Genomic DNA, 19,676 nt, shown 5'->3' on the forward strand with positions numbered 1-19,676 from the left:
ACAGTGCTGGGACGTGTTCATTTATTGATGCAGGGCGACCCCAATGTAGGGAAATACTGTGCTCTGACTCCATGATTCAGAAGGCTGTACAATTGCTTTATTAAGCTAGATTATATTACACTAATACTATATTAAAACTATACTAAAAAGATACTAAAGATAAACCTGTGACTGCCTGAGACAGTCACGACACAGCTTCGGCCCAATTGGCCCATTTAATCTAAACAACCATCAGCAGAGTCAATTAACAAATCACTTTGGGTAAACAACCTCTATAACACATTCCACATGTGCTAAACAACAAGAGAAACAAGAGAAGATAAGAACTGTTTTCTCCTCTCTCTCTCTGTTCAGAGATTGTGAATACCACATTCAGTCAGTTCCTCTGTGATGGGTAAAGGACAGGGTCCCTCTGCTTTCTTCTCCATCCACAGAAACCATCATCCCAACCATGTTGCAGCATCAAATAGGACAGTGACAGAGAATAAATCATAAATAGCAGCAGATATGGTGTGAGGGGGAAAATCAGAGTCACAGGCAAGGGAGGAGGGATAAAAGATACAATTTCAGCTGAGATTGAAATGGAACAAAGAGTCAATGAGATGGGGAGATACATGAGGGTTGTTCTAGATGGCCAATTCCACTGATGTGGAGCCTCTGGCACCACCAGCATCTTGTGTTGAACTTGTGAACAAGGGGATACTTCTTGTTTTTAGCTGAAGTGGGCAGGAAAATCCAGCAGACCTGATTGTTCTCAGGAAACAGAGGAGCTCCCTCCTGAAATGTGTATTCTAGAGAGTAGAAACTACTCTAGAGAGAAGGAGGCTGGAACATTTTTCCACCTCTCCAAGAAGCCCATCACACCATGTCTAGTTGTTTCTCCAGAGGTAAAACTTTCTTTTTCTACTTGATCTTTCTCTGTGGACACCTTCCCTGTTTAGGGAACATTTTTGCCAGGCAGTTGGCAAAATGTGAGTCTGCATGGGAGGAAGGTTGAATGTCACCAGTCAGACCCTCTGTCCACAGCTGGGAGGTGAGCAGGGGATGGAGCTGGGAGGAACATGGCAAAACCATGGCTAGAAGGGATGGCTGCCTCCATTTCTGTGCCATGTGCAGCTCCGAGGGTGTCTTCTGGCTGAACTCACCATGAAATCTTAAACCTCAGGGACACTGGGGTGCTCTCTTTGCAGTCTGCATCTCTCAAGTCTTGACTGCTCCCAGACCCCAAGGAACAACCAAAATCCTAAATAATAATTTTACTGGTTCTATCACAGGCTGTTGGACTCTATACAGGTGCAAATGAACAGCAGCTCTAAGCTGGGACTATCTAGAAGAAACACCAACACATTTTTTAATAGCAGAGGGGATTGTTGCAGTCATTTAACATGGAATTATTCCGTGCATAGAACATTTATTTGTGGCATATGGCACGGATCTGGCCAGGAGAATTGCAACAGCTAATTATTAACAGTTATCCCATCCATCCCACCCCCAGGATAACCCATGGCTGACCAGGGGGCTCCTGTTTTGTCCCCTGCAAGCACCACGACTGCGACTGCACTGCAGCTCGGTCCCTGTCACCTTGGTCTCTGACTGTGCCTGTCATGCTCAGCACTCCCGCTGCAGTGAGCCACAGATATAATCTATGGAACACAAATATGATTTTATAATAAGTTTTCAATGCAGCCAGGATAAAATGCCAAACAGAATCAGAAAACAATCAGTCAGTGAAACTCAGCCCTGGTGATGAGTGCGCTGCTGGGCACGGTCCAATGCCCAGGAAGATTGAAGCTTTAAATACAGGCACCACCTGCCCTTCCAGAGACAGGGAAAAGTGGGGCAAGGAGAGACAGGCAGGGGAGGTGGGAACACCCAGAGTTGTCTCCTGTTGGAGATAAGTTAAACCAGGAACAGCATCAGAGCTGCACTAAGACACTTTCGTGTCTCCCTGTACGTGGAGATGGGGTTTGGGAGCAGCTGGGCTTTGTCAGGGGCAGTGGAAGCAGCAGGGACAGATCTTGGTGAGATAAACGTGCACTTGTTGTGGAGGCCTCTGGGTGCTGCTCTTGCACAGAGCCGGATAATTCATTCCTCCCACAGTTTTAGGAGCCTCCCTGCCCTCCACTGAGTTTCCAGGGTGGGAGTTTATATCAGGTTCTATGTCCTGCCAAAGAAGGTGGTGTGTAGGACCCTATGTCTGTCCTGCTCTGCACACTGCAGGGGGAGAGAAAAATGGAAAGGGAGGCTGGGAATCATGAGGAGGGGAAGGAACTCCACCAAAAAGGAGGAGAAAGAAGGAAGCTGGATGCCTTGGTGTGAAGAGAAGTGCTGAAACACATCCCACTGCTGGAGCATCACTCAACTACTCTGGGGATTTATCCTAGGCCAGAGAGGGCATAGCTGTACCCAAGGATAATGACCTAGCCCAGGGCAAGAAAGCATCTGTTCTCCTGTCCCCCTTCCTCCTGGCTCTTGCTCAGGCACTGGGGATTGTGAGGTTTCCAGTCAGTAGGAGAAAAGATACCAGACTGCAAAGATAGTGCTTTTTATTTTCTGTTCCTCTGGTATTTGTAAGAGTTGGGGGATTCACATTTGCTTTTTTCCTGTCTCCTTTAAGCACTCCACGCTTGAGTCATATAATTGTATAACTCACAACATCCATTTAAAAAATAAGAATAGGCTGTCTTTTAGGATTGCGGAGGAAAGCCAGAAAATACAAGTCTTTAAATCTCAAAACACAGAAGGCAAATAAAAAGCATTGCAGATATTGTTGTTTTGCTCAGTAGATAAATATATACATATGCATGTGCTTCTAAATTCTGGGGTTCAGTTCATTCTTTGGGAGCAGAGGCTCAGATGTGCAATAGCACATAATCCCTAACTCAGGTGTGTGTGTATCTGGAATTAGAATAGGATCTGATAATTTAACCTTGCCCAATCCTCCCCTCCTGAAACAGCCATGAGGGGAGGTTTTCCATAGAATGCCATGATGGTTTGGGTTGGAAGAGCCCTTAAAGATCACCCAGTTCCAATCCTCTGCCACAGGAAGGGACACCTTGGGGTGTCTCCTCAGCTTTTCTGCGGCATCTGATGCCCTGAGACTGAATTTTCATCCTCAGAAGGATCCTGTATTTTAACTCAACACAAACCAAGAAGTCTGCCATGAAAAAGAGCAGCACAGGAGAGAGGGGAAGAACCTCCAGGAGTTCCCACCCAGACTCAGCAAAGGATTCCCCTATCACTGTGTGGGAGATGACAAGGGCCAGGCGCGTGCATCTGATTCCTCCCACTTTTGGAAGGTCCTCCCTGTGGCATGACTCCCGCTCACTCCACAGCTTGCACATGGCTTTGTGTCCTCCATAAAGGGCTGAGATTTGGGAACCTGCTCAGTGGTGATTTTTAATAGCCACATTTCTGACAGGATGTGAGGAAACGGCCTCAAGTTGCACCAGGGGATGTTTCAGCTATCAGGAATTATGGAACAGCATTGGAAGGGCTGCTCAGGGAAGCTGTGGAGTTACCATCCCTGGAAGGTCCAAAAATTGTGTGGATATGGCAGTTTTAATGTCCACCACATTGCTGGGTGGTTGTTAGAGTGCATGGTCTTAGAGGTCTTTATCAAGTTTAATGATTTAGTGGTTCTGGCCCTGCTTCTGCTCTCTGTAGCTCATGTGGGGCTGTGTTTGCACATCATCAGCACCCTGAGTGAGGTGTGGAAGCAGAGATGAACTGAGCCCTGAGCAGGCAGAACAGAGCAGCAACTTCAGCCATGACCGCACCATCTACTTTAGTCCTTGCTGGTGAAATACTTTTCCCTGTCTCTACATCTGTGTGGATTTTCTTCATGGTTGTGCTATATTCTGGATCTCTTCTTTGGGAAAGTTGTTCATCTCCTGCTGCTTTAGCTTCTCCATCTACAGCGACACATTTGTTTAAAGGTGCTTTGAGATCCACATATCAAAGTCACAAATAACAGCTAAAGAAAACATGACTCATGATGGGGAAATTGCCAAGCATGTGCCTGAATAACCAAGTGCCTCAGAGCTTCACAAACAGATCCCAGGAAACAAAAGCATTTGCATTCACAAGTCCCTGTTCACTAGCTAGGACAGGACAAAAAAAAAGCTTTTTCTTTATGAAGTGTTGCATAAAAAGCATGGTTATCTTTTCATTGCAGGCCACTTTGCAGCATGCAAAGAGATTGCCTTTCTTCATGAGTTTGTGAATTTTTATTTTATTGCAGTCTTTTTATTTCCTCCATCAAAACATGCCTGAGTTTGAAATGGCATGACTAGGAATGAAAATTAAATACATCAAAACTGATTTTTGTAGAAATGAGATTTTGGAGCAACCAGGGAATATTCAAGGCTTTGTCACAGCTTGTGTTCAGTTTTTTTGCTAAAGAGGGATGTAGTCTGAGGAAATGGGTCACCTTTTTCCTAGAGAAAATTTCTTCAGTTTTACTGTAATTCTGAAATGTCATAGACTTTTGGGGACTCTTTTTTTTCTTTTTTAATCTTGAGCAAAGCACAAATGTCTCTGATTATGTATGACTTGAATTTTGCTGCAGCCTAATTTTTTTTAGCCCTTAACCTCTTATGCTATTTGCTAGTACTTTCAGACCCAGTCACCATCTGAATCCTATACTGAGAGGGGACATCCTCTGCTTACAGCCACTGTGGGTATTCCTGCTTGAATATTGAAAAGCAACCCTTGGCCAGTGGCCTGAGTGGAACAGCACAGCTTGGAAACCAAAGGGATGTGGAAGCCCAGCTCTGAGGGTGAAGGCACAGAACCGAGGGACCACGAGGAGGAACCACTGTTTTCTCCTAAACCAACTCAGAGGAAACAATGTCCGAACACTAGGAAAATTAAGTGGCAGGATCAAAGCGGGAGGGAACCCTGGATTTGTTTTACTGCTTGAACACAGCTTTTGTTCACTACCTCTCTCCTACCTCTCCCAGAAGCTTCCTGCAAGGCCCCTTGCAATGGTTGAGGTGATAGAGGATATGAGGAGATGAGGGTATGAGGATATGAGGATATGGGGGTATGAGGCTATGAGGCTATGAGGATACGGGATAATCCCATCCCCTGTGCCATTTTGAGCCTGTTGGCCATCTGTTGGATCTTTGTGAGCGGGCAGTGCTTAGTCTGCCTGTCCTGTTGCAAGTTTTCTTCCCTGCAGATCTTCTTTGTGCAGCCTGGTGTGACCGTGTTCGCAGGGGTTTTCGGATTGGGGAAGAGATGAGGATCTGACTCCATGTTTCAGAAGGCTGATTTATTATTTTATCATATATATTACATTAAAACTATACTAAAAGAATAGAAGAAAGGATTTCATCAGAAGGCTAGCTAAGAATAGAATAGAAAGGAGTGATAACAAAGGTTTGTGGCTCTGCTCTCTGTCTGAGCCAGCTGGGCTGTGATTGGCCATTAATTAGAAACAGCCAACATGGGCCAATCACAGATGCACCTGTTGCATTCCACAGCAGCAGATAACCATTGTTTACATTTTGTTCCTGAGGCCTCTCAGCTTCTCAGGAGGAAAAATCCTAAGGAAAGGATTTTCCATAAAAGATGTCTGTGACAGCCTGGAGCACACCTTTCCACCTGAAGTGTGGCAGGGCATGGGCTGGACCCTCCTCACTGCACTTTATCTGCACAAAACCCCCCTCAGCTGCCCTGCAGCGAAGGATCCCTGGTGAGAACAGGTGACTTTGCCAACTGGTGGCCTTCAGGCATCCCAGCCACCCACCAGCTCCTGCCTGGAGTGCTCAGTGGTGTCTCCATCAGCTGAGGATGACTCAGGGCCCAGGGGTGGGCGACAGGGGACACTTTCCCATTGCTGCCTGCTCTGCCCACAAGCCTGGCAGCTGTGCCCAGGTGGCTCTGCCAGGAGGGCTCAGCTGGGTAGAGGAGGCAGGGGCAGCTTTGTATTTAAACATCATCTTCTGTTCTTTTTTTTCCCCCTCCTAAATCAGTGAATTTGAGCCTTTGCCAAGTGAGCAGCACAACTGACCAGAGGAGGGGTGATAGCTCCATTTTCTAACAACAGCTCGAGTTTTGAAGCATAGCTGCATGCTGTGTTGGAGAAAATTTGGTGCTTTTTCTTGAGAAAAAGGGCAATCAAGGCTAAATTTCTGATATTATTTTCCCAGTATTGACAAATGCTGTGCTCAAGCTGCTGGCAGCGCAGCAGCCAGGTACCCTCATCTGCAACGTGAGGAATTAAGGTTCAAGGGGACATTTCTCAGGTTTTTCATCTGAGCAAACTGTGAATCATGATAAGCACAGAGCAAACTTTGGGGCTGTGGTGTCACAGGCTGAGGTTATCAGCTTGCTACAGCCAAAATTAGGAAAAAAGCCTGTGGTCCACACACACGTCTATCTTCAGGAAATGAAGCAAGTGTAATTTAATGAAATTATTTTTTCCAAACTGTGTTCTTGTTACAGCCTTTGATTGGTGCTGTTGTGCTCCTAGGAGCACTGGTAGGCTCTGAACCCACATGGTGAATTTTGGGGCAGCGTAAGCACCGCTTGCTGACAGGGTCCATGTGGTCACAAGGACTTCACATGGGCCAGTCACCCCTGGGTGATTTGTCTGCTTTATAAATTAAACTCTCCCTGCCTGTCTTCCATTGCAAACTTGGTTACAAAAGATTTAAATATTCTCGTGTACTACTTAGCCACAGGAGGAGGGACTTCATTGAGGGTGTAATCCTTTAATCTACAAGAGTCCCAATAAACACATCAATGTGAAAAGGTCTAGTTTGTCAGGTGTTTTTTGTGGATTTATTGTTTGTTTTGGGTTTGGGGTTTTTTGGTTGGGTTCTTTTTGTGTGTTGTGTTAGTTTTGTTTGGCTTTTTCTTTGTTTTGTTGGAGTTATTCGTAGTTTTTTCTTGTTTCCCCCCTTTCCCCCCCAAACCAATTGGTACAACACAACACTGCATGGTTTGGGACTTTTTTTCTGTCAGTGCCACATGTTTCTATACAGCCTTATTTGTCTCAGCATCCTGTGTCTTGGCTTCACTTCCAAGCTGTTGTTGGCTGATCTCTGCCCTCATCCCCCTGGATTTGTGTGCAAAGAAGGGAATTGAAAGAAGTGTGGAGAAGAGAACCTGCAATCATGCCAGCTATCCCAGCTTTCCTCAATAATACCTCAAATTCCTTGAATGACTCAGATGTTTCCATCCGTTGCTTCAAAAGTGCTGTTCTTTGAAAGCTTCTTCTTGACAGCTCCTTGACATTCCAGGATCAGCTCGATTGTGAATTCTGGGTCAGACTTCTAGAGACAGGAATCCAGGAGGCCCTGCTATGAAAAATAATATTTGTGTCATTGTTTTGGCAAGCAGAGAACTCAAAATGCCTGATTCACAGGTGAGTTTCTCTAGGCTATGTCAGGTATTTTAGTGGGAGAATTGCTCCTGCTGCCCATCCTGTGATTTTTATCCTAATTCACAATGAAGGACTGGGTGTCTCTGTGCTGTCCATCTCTGAGCACAGCACCCTGCAGCCTGTTGGAACAGCTTCCCCTGCAGCCTGATAAACCACATCTGGACATTTGCTGTTTTTAATAATGATTGTTAAGCCGTGGTGGTGTGACCAATGCTGGGAGCTCTTGGAGAGATGTCACTGCTGCTTCCAGCAGCTTCCCCCATCAAGCCCATGGGAACTGCAGGGGCTCAGAGGTACTGCCAGCCCAATGTGGAACAGCTGAGATGGTGTCAGCACTCATGGTGTTAGCATTCAGGAGCACATAATCATGGAATGATTCTATGCAGGTGCTTTTATTAAGAGCTCTGGGTGTCAGGGGCACAGACCCAAACCTGACCCGCCATGTTTTATATTCTATCATTATATAACTTAATTATTAAACTTACATTGTTCTATTGTATACATTGATTTCATCCAAGCATGGATTTCTCAACCCCTAACATGGTTTCTCATGATTCTTCTCATGACTAAACAATAATTACATCTAATTACTAAATAATCGTCACATCTAACAATCACATCATTTATCACAGACTGGTTACACAGGTGCAGTTTCACATGATCTAGCAAACACAAGGCCTAACATTTCCCAGGGCCTACCCTTAACATTTCCCAAGCCTAACTTTCTTTCTAACGCTCTGAATTTTCTATGATTTTAAAATCTTTTACTATCAGTGGGAACCCTCACCAGCACATCTGTGGGGTGGCTGATGCTGATGGAGGCTGGTGTTGGGAAAGGTCTGTGCTCAAGGTGTGGGGTTTTTGGAAGGAAATCTGCACAAATAACCTTACAGGGAGAGCTGGGGGATGAATGTCCATGAGCTGTTTGCACTGGAACTGATGGGTGAGGTGGAAGGGCATTGCAGCAGCTGGATCTGGTGGGGCTTGGGAACAGATCCACTGAGGGCTGGGGAAGGCAGCTGTGCTGAAGGAGTTCAGAAGTTACTGTGTGTTAATGAGGATGCAGAAATCCATTACCTAGAGGTGATCCCAAGAAGCTGAAAGGGTAGAAACCTACTCTGCCATGTTTTCATGTGTTTGGATTTGAAGTCAGAATTAAGAATTACAGCCACATCCTGGCCATGATCACATTTAATAATAAACAAACTTAATAATGATCAAATTTAATGACCTATCTTTTAACTTGTTCTTACCTATGCTGAATCACTCTGCTTTGAGTCTCTAATCATTAATTTATTTCAGTTTTTTTCTAAACAAATCAATCTTTTGGGCACCCAGCAATTCCATGTTGCTTCTTAAGAGACCCAAATGCTGTCCTATCCTAAGAGCAAGCACAACATTTGGGATCGTGTTTGTCTGACTGGATTTTAATTCAGTCCTGTTTACCAAGGGGCTTTCAAGGTCACATTAAATTCCTCTAACTTTGAAGTAATTTTATTTCATTTTGATTCTGGCAACTGTCATATGGTTCTGGACCCCTTTTTTACCTCCCACACCCCCTCTCTCCAAAAATAAACCTCAGAGTTTTCAACTCTGTAACAATTTAATATCTTTAAGAAAATGATTAGAGAGATGAAAACAAAACTCTGGAGCAGGCTGAACTGCTTGCCAAAAAAAGGGGGAATATTTGAGGTTTCAGACCCCTCAGCCAACACCAAGCACATGGCCAAAGGACAGACCAAGGGGAAAAGCAACAGGAGATTCTTCCTTTGTCCTTTGGGGCCAGGTGGAGGAGGAAGTGGTCCCACAGCATTGCTTAATTTCTGCCACAGGACTCTGCTGAATGATTCAAACTCTGATTGTCCTCCCCTTGGTTCAGTCCTACCCAGGTAAATGCCCTTATAGCAATAAAGCTGCTGCAGACAGCACAGCATTTATCAATAGATCAATAGTCAATTTATTTATTTCATTCACCTGCCAGCTGTCATAAGTGAGCCTGTCTACTTGCCTGGTTGTTATGCAAAATGCTGTTGGACTTTCAGCTTAAGTGGTTTCTTTTTCATACTTCTCTGGAATGAAATTTTTAGGGTTTTTTTTTGTTTCTTTTTTTTCTCTCTTTCATGGCAGAGTTTCAGCCTCTGTCTAATTTGGAACTAGTTTAAATCTACAGACTGGAGGTTTTTTAAATAGATTAGGGGGATGAGTGCCAAACCCTCGCAGGAAACTAATTCTTGCAGGTCCTTTGAAAAGCTCAGCTTTGAAGAGTGACTTCTTCATGCTGGCCTAGATAGGGAAGAGGCCAAGCTGCAGAGGGAAGTGCTGAAGGAACATTGCACTGCTCAGCCTGGGGCTGTCTGGCATTTTGAGGGCACAGACTGGAAATGAAATATCACTGACCCCACCATAATCACAGATACCCCGCACAGGCTCCTCTAAAGCCCGATCTGGCAGAACAAGATAAGCATTATGGTGCTGTTGTCATGCTCAGCCCTGTCCCTTGGCTTTGTTTGCAGCATCCAGGGCTCACAGGAACCTGGAAGAGCCATCATCCTGAGGGCTGGAGATAATCAGGGCTCTGTGCAGCCAGGGGCTGGGACAATTGGGCTGGAAAAAGGAAAGGCAGAGCCAAACAAAACCCCCAAACCAAGAGCTCTGTTGTAGGAGCATCTGGAAGGGTTCTGGGAGATTTAGGGCTAACACAGCACTTGTTTCTCAACCAGACAAGGCTTAAAATCTGTCTGGTTTTGTTCACACTCATTCTGACAGCTACTAATATTTGTCTGCAGTACACACAGACATGTCCAAAAATGTCTCTCTTAATGATAGTGAAGTGCTTGAAAGAAAACAGGGGCAGAGACACCGAAATCCCAGGGAACATCTCTCTGACATCAGGGAGTCCTGGTGACATCACAGTCAATTATGTGGGCAATATCCCAAGGGGAGGGCATGAAATAATCTTTGTGTCCTGCTGTTGCTGCAGAGGGTGCTGCCTTCAGGAAGGTCCATCACCTTTGGGAGCAGTGGGTGACTTCCAAGATAGATTTTATTTAAAAAGCAAAGAGCCATGGAGCAGAAAGGAGCTGGTGCCTTGTCCTTGCCCAGTTCCCAGGGAGGGGTGGGGCTGCTCCTGTTTGAGTGTGCACTTGGTGGGATGCTCTGAAGGATGGACATCCAGCACCTGGAGGGGCTGGGCTCTTCTGCTTAGGCTTTGTTCAGTGCCTTCCTCCTCTGCTATTTTTTTTTTTCTTTTTAAAACTGTCCTGATCATTTAACACATTTAATTTCTTTTTTTTTTCTTCTTCTTTTTTTTTTTTTTTCAAGCATCAGCCCTCAAGGTCTCTGCTGAACTTGTTTCCTCACTTACATGCTTTCGTTGTCTTGGCCATATGGAGCTGGAATTTAATCTGCTCTGATGGCCCCTCTCCCTCAGACTTCCCTCCCTGTGCAGAGATGCTCCTGCCCTTGGATCCTGCTGTCCTTTCTGATGGTGCAGAGTGGGCCTGCATGATGTACCTATTCCAGCCTTTTGACTTTTCCTCCCTCTTCAGTAGTTTTTTTCCCTGTTTTTCTGTTTCCCTGGAGGGTCGTAGTGCTAATGAGCACTGAGACATTCCTAGTGGCTCCTTCTGCCCCTGACATGCTGGCTTTGATGGAATCTCATTAATGCAGCTTGAAGCGGCAGTGTTTTCTCATCCTCAGCCCTATTCAAATAAGGTGTATCCCCTTGCTGTTGCAGGTAGGGAAGCCTTCAATCTGTGCATGTGCCTCCTTGAGGCAGTACTGCACCCCTCATCCCTCATCTCTCTTCCCCCTCATCTCCTTCTCCCTTCAGCACCTCCTGCCCCTTTCAGCCCTTAAAGAAGCTCCCTTGTGTTTTCTCTGGAGGGCAGCTGCCCTGTGCTGGCCTGGAAGCATTTCCTGGCACAGCCCAAATTCCCTTGGGCTCTCAGCCCTGTTGAGACAAAGCCCCAGCAAGTGCCTCACGCCACTACCCAGACCTTGGGTCAAGAGTTTCTCCTTATCCCATCTCTCTTAGGGATGCTGACCCTTCTCCTCCTTGTTGAGAGGTTTCTCACCTTTCCACAGCCATGCAAAGCTCCCCTGCTGGCAGAAATTCAGGTCCTTGCTTGGGATTTCCCCTGAGGGTCAGAAAACTCTGTACTGATCCCACCTGTACCAATCCCAACCGTACCATGGGGTGCCCCCTAATCCCAGTCCAGTCTTTGAAACTTCTTCACCTGGAAAAGCAGTGATGCACAGGGCAATATTTCTCTTTTTAAAATGCCTCAGGAGCAGTAGAGGCCTCAGCTTTGTGTCCCAAGTGGTGCCACTGGTGGCTCAGAGAGGAGTGAAAGGCAACCCCGGGATGGTTTTGTGAGGAAAGGTTCCAGTGCCTTTTCCTCCTATTATCCACAAATGCAAGGCCTTGGTAAATCCTCCCAAGAGCCACAGGTGGAAGGGTTCAGTGGTGACACACAGACAAGAGTATTGCTTACCTAACCCAGCACTCTGAATTCATTTTGGTTGATTTTCTGCTTCTGCAGAAAACGCAATTAAATCTAGAGTTGAAAGCTAATAGAAAACCTGTTCTTGGAGGTGTTTCTTCAGAGACTTCAAGAGTTTCAGGCTGGAACATTCCCTAAGGCCAGATCTATGCTGTTCCCTGCAAATATAATTTTTTTTATGATCTCAATAATTCTAAATTATTTCAGTAGCCATAGCTATTAATGTTAAGTCTATTTTCCAAAACTGTACCATAATCTTGGCCTCAGGTGCATCTTGCAGCAGAGGGTTCTGTAGGTTGCATGGAAGATTGCTGGAATTAGAAGTTTGCTTTCCATGTAAAATATTGGAATTCAGTGAGCCAAGTTTAAAAATGTATTTTTTGGATATTAAAAAGGGTGCTTAACAAGGCCATGTCATTTGTTTGACTGTTGAGGTTGGAGCAGATGACCCTACTGGTGTTCCCTTCCTTTGTTTCCAATCCCAATGAATCAACAGCACACAAAGAGATAAAACAGCCAAATGCTATGTAAAACCTATAAAAAAGCTTGAAAAATGTCACTAAGTAAATTCAAATAATGCATAACTTAGAGGGAATTGCAACTGGTTCATGGATATTCTATGAGCAGAAGATAAACATCTAACTTAGTTGCATAAATTATTCATCATAACATATTTGCTCAGCTTTTCTTGTCAGCTGGGAAAGCCACACATCCAAGCACAGGGAGAGCAGAGCAGAACTGGGCTTTCACCTGCTGATGTGCCCTGGGAGCAGGAAGCCCTGGGGAGGGATGGCATCAATAACAATTGGGTGGAAAAGTCTCCTTCACTGTTGTCGGGTTCTCTAGCTGGTCAGAGTGACCCCAAGAAAAGTTGGAAAGTCTCTTTTCCCAGCCCGGCGCTTGAAGAAGGAATCAGAGCTCTTCAATTCTCACTCTCAAGGTTGTTTATTGTTCCTTATCTATAAAAGTTTTTCTCCTGCCCTGCCGAGGTCCATCCAGCAGGACAGTTCCAGGCACTCTGCCTGCCCCCGAGGGCAGTGTTATGTCTTTATACTAAAACCTACGTGCACAATGTTTACAATAATTCCCAATACCTATCACCTATGTTAGACAGTGAGCTTCTACTCTAAACCAATCCAAAAGTGCCAACATCACAGCAGAAGATGGAGGCCAAGAAGAAGAAGGAGAAAGGCTGGACACACCCAGATCCCTCCATCTTGCCCCCTGAACCCCCATACCAGAAACCCCAAAATCTACTTTTCCACCCCATGATAACTTCACTATTATTCTACTTAAACTGTTGTGGCTTGCTGATCTTCACATAAGGTTGGTAATTTACTCCACAGGTCACAATCAAACCCACAGGTGTTTTGGGCTCCATGCCAGGGTCTCTGAGCCCCCTGGCAGGGGTCTTGGCTGCTCAGGACAGCCAGAGGGATGTTCTGGGTCCTGACAACTGTCATGCTTTAGAGGTGGATTCTGTTCAGGGCTCTTCTACTGCATGAGTGGGGACTGGGATTGTTCCTTGGCAGCAGGAAAGGCTGGAGATGTGACAGTGATTCCTTTTAAACTCCTGCTTTTGCCTCCTGCCAAAAGCAGTGGTGTCAAAGGGTGATGTTGGACCTGATGTAGAAAATGAACCCGCTTTCCCTTTGGACACATTATTTATCAATATGCCATTCTCCTTTCCTGCCTTCATTGCCCATCAGTTTGCCCTGAATGGAGGCACTCCCAGGCTCTGGGTGCTGATATTTCATGGAATCCTGGAGTGGTTTGAGTCAGAAGGGACCTTAAAGCCCATCCAGTCCCTCCCCTGCCATGGCCAGGGACACCTTCCATTGTCCCAGGCTGCTCCAAGCCCTGTCCATGGGCACTTCCAGGGATCCAGGGGCAGCCACAGCTTCCCTAAAGGAGAGCAGGGATCAATGCCTGACCAGCTGCACATTTCAACTCTTTGCTGCCAAATTATCTATTGCAAAGCAGCAAAACCAAACTCTCTGTACTTTATTGGAACATGGAACATTCCCTCAGCCCTTTCTGAAAATGTGCTGGCTCTGGGGTGCTCTGATCCCTCTTGACTTTATGGATACTGCAGGAAGCAGGAATCTGAATGTGTGCTTGAGTTTTACAGGAAGCAATAATTGTCTCTTTGGAGAGGAAGCACAGCTGGCATTCTTCCTATGCTTGCTGGTTGTGATCTTTCTGATGGAACATGGGTGTGTCTGTTTATTTATTATAAAACTTGCCTGTCTTTGAGCATCCAGCTCTTCCTCTTCCCATGCAGTGCAACTGCTGGAGGGACCATTCCTTCCTCAAAGGGGATTTCCTTGTGGAGCAAGGTCTGGGATTGAAACTCTTATCTGGGATGACCAGAGAAACCTCTCTGTGGTGTCAGAGAAAAGCTATTTTTCTTTACTTTTTAAGTTTTATCTATCATTAAAATCAACTTTTACACAGTTCTGGGACAGCAGAGAACACCCTCTGTTCCATAAAGGGAATGCATTGGTGATGTGTTTATTATCTGCAGGCAACTTGGGAGCAAATTATCTGTTTCAATCACTCTTTGTGTTAAGAACCCGTTGTATGGAGGGGTTTTTTGCCTTTTGACTGAGGTTTATCTAGGAAGGATGGATGTTTCCTCAGATTGCGAGGTTTGACACTAATGACTCTTGTGATGTAGTAGGAGGTGTGTTTTGTTTTGGCATTTTCACTTGGCTTGTGAAAGCAAGGAACTGCAGAGGGGGCATTAGCTCAGGTGTAAGGAGATATTTTGAAGTAAATAGCTGGCACTTTGCTGTTTTGTAACTGCTGTCAGGCAGCTGGAGTGTTGTGAAGGGGCACAATCAAAATAAATACCTGCATAATTACATTAAGTCAAATAACCTAACACATGCAGAGTGGACCGAGTATAGAATCAACCTGGGCAGAAAAAATCTGTTTTGTGCTCCTGGCTTTGCAGCTGAGCCTCTGAATGTGCCTGTGTGTCAGGGTCTCTGCCAGCCAGGTGGGGTTGTTGTGCTGGGAGGACACTCCCTGATGGGAAGTGCTGCCTCAGGGCCAGGGGTTGTCATTCCTGGTTTGGACTGGGTGTTTTGGATTATTCCAAACTAGCCACAGTGACTGATTTTAACCCAGGATCCTGCTGGGAGTGCCAAGTCTGCCTGAAGGTTTCCAGTTAGTCTTTGCTGGGTTACAGTGTGAGCTGGGTGCCTGCAGAGAGCCCCCTGTCCAAGTTCATGCCTCAGAATTACACCTGTGCCATCTAATCACCCAGCCCTCAAATCCAGGCCCAAATCCTTAATTCTGATCAGTGGTGCCTTGACTTCTTAGTGTTTTTACTGGGGCTGGCCTTCTTCTGAAGTGACTTCATTCTCTTGGAACAGTCTCCTTGGTCCTTATCTTCATCCTACTTGTTTCTGCTGAATTCAGCTCGTTCCTCATTAGCAGCACTAATTTTCTCCAAGAAGTTTACTCTTGGTCAGCTCTGCTTTAGCTGCTGCTGCTGAGCCACACTAATGCTAAACAAGATTATTCCCAGAGAACACCGTTATTAAATTTCTTCTGTAACACTGGGATAATGTTAAATTTTTTCCATAGAGGCTGGGATGGGGCTGTGCTTTGGATTTTGCTGAAACAGTGCTGATAGCACAGGTGTGGTGCTGAGCAGAGTTTTCACAGGTCAGGGCTCTGCTTCCTCTCATCCCACCCCACCAGTGATGAGGTTGGGATGCACAAGGAGCTGTGGGGGGACAAAGCCTGGACAGCTGACCCCAGCTGACCCCAGGGATGTCCCACACCATGGGACATCATGCTCAGCTTGTAGGGCTGAGGAAGGAGGAGGAAAGGGGGATGTGCAGTGTGAGGAATTTTGTCTTCCCCAGTCACTCTGATGGAGCCCTGGAGATGGCTGAACTCCGGACTGTGATGGGAAGTGGGCAATGAACTCCTTGTTTGGCTTTGCTTGCCCGTGCAGCTTTTGCTTTATCTGCTGAACTGTTTATCTCAACTCATGAGTTCTCTCACTTTCACCCTTCTGCCTCTCCTCCTCTCTAGGAGGAATGAGTGGCTCTGTGGGGCTGAGCTGTCAGCTGGGATAAAACCACAACACCTATAATCTAAATAAAATATTTGTCCTAAACCCAAGTTACAGGAATAGGTGGATGAAAAGTGACAGAGAAGCCTGTGAGCTGATGGTCTGGGAGATAGCTGAAGATAGAGCAGGTGCATTGTAGGAGAATGGGTATAAATAACATCCTCTCCTTTAAGGAAGGCTTTGCTCAGTATTTTTTTAAAGACATTAATAGGTTTCTCATTTTTCAGGTGCTCAGCTGGTGATGTTTCAGAGGCCTGATTTTTAGATTGCAGGTGTGCAAGCTTTTCTCTAGGCATTTCCCTCTGTGTCATTTCAAAATGGATATCTGCAATAAAGAACTGCTTTTGCAAACATTAACTTTATTTTTTCCCAGTTGCTCTCAGTTTAAAAGCATAGATTTGAGAATCACTTTAGTTTTCTTTTCCTGAAACATGAACAAAACCTCCGCTTTCATCCTGGACTTATACCTGAATCCTTCCTTTTACATTGTTTATCTCAAAAATTGTTTTCCAATATGCTCTTTTGCCATACGGTGTTGAAAGATGAAGATGTTTGGAGAAAATGTATTTTACTTAGCTTTGCTTTGCAAAAGTGTGCTAAGAAGGCTTGTGGGCATTAAAGATATAACAATGATCAGTTTGGGCTAGATCTGTAGTCGAGACCATTTGCTGACAGAGACCAGAATTTGCTGCTTTATGGAGAAGTGAAAGACCCCAAAGTGTGGGAGGGTGAAAAGACCAGCCTGCTTTTCTTTTAGGGCAGTCCAGCTCTCTGACAGACACCTCTGATGACTCCAAGGGCCCCTCCTCAGCAGCCTGATCCTTGTAGTGTATGGTTATCATGCAGTAATGTCTCACTTTTCCTCTTCTCGTCCCCTTCCCCTCTGTCCAGCCTCGTGACCTCATGTGTGTATCCACATGGGGGTGTCCAACAGCACTGGCCCCTTCTCCATCCTCCTCTCCTACCTCTGGTGACTCTCCCTGCCCCTCCAGACTGGGAGCCTGACCCCTGTTGTGTTTTCCTGTGTTGTGGCACAGGGAGTTTGCCCGTTGGAAGGTGAGGAACACAGCCATCGAGAGGAGGGACCTGCTCCACAACCCGCTGCCCCTGATGCCCGAGTTCCAGAGGAGCATCCGCCTGCTGGGCAGGAGACCCACCACGCAGCAGTTCATTGACACCATCATCAAAAAGTACGGCACCCACCTCCTCATCTCTGCCACCCTGGGAGGTAGGTGGCACCTGAGGCTGGCTCTGGGGGGTGGCATTGGAATATTTACCAATATTGCTGGATGGGACGTGCCTGAGCTTGTCTGGCCCTGCTGCTGAACCAAATAGTGATGTTTCACCCCACAGACAATTTTGGCTGGCTGGGTGTGTGGTGTTTCACCCCACAGACACTTTTGGCTGGCTGGTGTGTGGTGTTTCACCCCACAGACACTTTTGGCTGGCTGTCTGTGTGGTGTTTCACCCCACAGACACTTTGGGCTGGCTGGGTGTGTGGTGTTTCACCCCACAGACACTTTTGGCTGGCTGGGTGTGTGGTGTTTCACCCCACAGACACTTTGGGCTGGCTGGCTGTGTGGTGTTTCACCCACAGACACTTTTGGCTCTATGGGTGTGTGGTGTTTCACCCCACAGACACTTTGGGCTGGCTGGTGTGTGGTGTTTCACCCCACAGACACTTTGGGCTGGCTGGTGTGTGGTGTTTCACCCCAGAGACACTTTGGGCTGGCTGGGTGCTGCAGCTGGGCCTGTGGGGACAAGTCCAGGCCTGCAGGAGCTCTGGTGGTGCTGGGATGGAGCTTCCCCCATAACAGGGGCTGCTCCTCAGGTTTTCCTCTGTTAGAGAAGCTTTAAGGCGATGGTGAAGGAAAGGAGTCGGTTCTGATGGAGGGTTTGGATCCAGAGCTTTATTCTGGCCCACAGGCCTCTGAATGCAGCACCAGCTCCAACAGAACTCCCTGAGCCCGTGGCTGCTGCTCCTTTGAACCCCGGGGAAAGGGGCAGGGAAGGGGCAGGGAGCCACCAAGCAGGGACAGGAGGGGAGGGACAAAGGGACAAAGGACACCTGGATGGCCCAATGCCCCCAAGGGGGAGAGGGCATCCTGTGAATCTGCCAATCACTCGATGCCTTCTGGAATGCCAGGACTGACAGACAGTGCTGGGAGTGGAAAGGAGAGGTGACTGACACACCGGGCAGGGAATTATCAGGGAGGGATCCGGGGTTCTGGGGTTAACCCTGAAATCACAACACAACAGGGTGGTGAAGGCACTGGGCAGTGCTGGAAGTGTGTCCAGTCTGGCACAGCAGGGGCTGTGGCAGTGGTGAGAGGAGCAGGGCATCTGTCAGTCTAGGACACGAAATAAAATGACGCAGACACGCAACTCTCCAAGGTAAAAAAGAGGGAAGTTTAATTTCTGACTCCAACGTTTATAGATTTCCAAAAGTGACAGTGGATTGGAGGGTGACGGTGCCACCTCCCCAATGACACTGGACAAGCCAACAGTCCATCAAATTTCTCCTCCTCCTCCATAAAAGAAGGCAAAACAATGAGTTATTTACGTAAAGTGCATGAGAATGTTCGTTACAAGAATGTAAACATCAGAAGGCTTAGAAGAACTTAAAAAACCCAGGATGACAGGCATCTGTTGTAAAGGAAAGCTGAGGGAGCTGGGGCTGTTCAGTCTCCAGAAGAGATGACTGAGGGGAGACCTCATAAATGAGTATAATTATCTAAAGGGGGGTGCCTTGAGCATGGATCAGGCTCATCTTGGTGGCGCCAGCCACAAGGACAAGAGGAACAGGCAGAAAGTGATGCCCTGGAAGTTCCAGCTGAATGTGAGGAAGAATTTCTTGGGAAGATTGGAACAGATTACCCAGAGAGGGTGTGGAGTCTCCTCACAGAAGAAATTCCAGAACCAGCTGGATGCAGTCCTGTGCCATGTGCTCTGGGATGACCCGTAGAGCAGGGAGGCTGAACCAAATACCCCACTGTGGTCCTTTCCAGTCTGAACCACCCTGTGATTCTGAAAGCAGTGGGGGCACAGGGCAGGCTGCAGCTCCCCCTCCTGTCGCAGACATCTTTTATGAAAAATCCTTTCTTTAGGATTTTTCCTCCTGAGAAGCTGAGAGGCCTCAGGAACAAAATGTAAACATTGATTATCTGCTGCTGTGGAATGCAACAGGTGCATCTGTGATTGGTCTCATGTGGTTGTTTCTAATTAATGGCCAATCACAGTCAGCTGGCTCAGACTCTGTCTGAACCACAAGCCTTTGTTATCATTTTTTCTTATTCTATTCTTAGCTAGCTTTCTGATGAAATCCTTTCTTCTATTCTTTTAGTACAGTTTTAATGTAATATATATCATAAAATAATAAATCAGCCTTCTGAAACATGGACTCAGATCCTCATCTCTTCCCTCATCCTAAGACCCCTGTGAACTCGGTCACACCATCCCAAAGAACCTTTGCAAATTAATTCAGTGTGAGGTGGGAGCTGTGCCCCCGTGCTGCTCTGGCCATGCATGTGTCAGGAGAAACACGTCCTTCAGCTGGGGCACTGTCCTGCCAGCCCTGCGCCACTGTCCTCAGCTTCACAACAGAACGTGCCCATCCCTCTTTTTCACAGGACGAAAACAAATGCGGGGGGGGGAAACATCCTTTCTTGCTGGAACTGGAGGA

General features: G+C 46.5%; 1 protein-coding gene across 1 annotated transcript in view; it reads left to right on the plus strand.

Annotated features, from left to right (window-relative positions):
* Positions 1-19,676, plus strand: part of BRINP1 (BMP/retinoic acid inducible neural specific 1) — a 94,788-nt gene that overhangs the window by 46,781 nt on the left and 28,331 nt on the right. The window contains exon 3 of the mRNA XM_030961532.1: positions 17,032-17,222. Within this exon, the coding sequence (XP_030817392.1) occupies positions 17,032-17,222 (191 nt within the window). The remainder of the gene's footprint in view (positions 1-17,031; positions 17,223-19,676) is intronic.

This window comes from Camarhynchus parvulus, chromosome 17 (assembly GCF_901933205.1).
Source record: "Camarhynchus parvulus chromosome 17, STF_HiC, whole genome shotgun sequence".
NCBI lineage: Eukaryota > Metazoa > Chordata > Aves > Passeriformes > Thraupidae > Camarhynchus > Camarhynchus parvulus.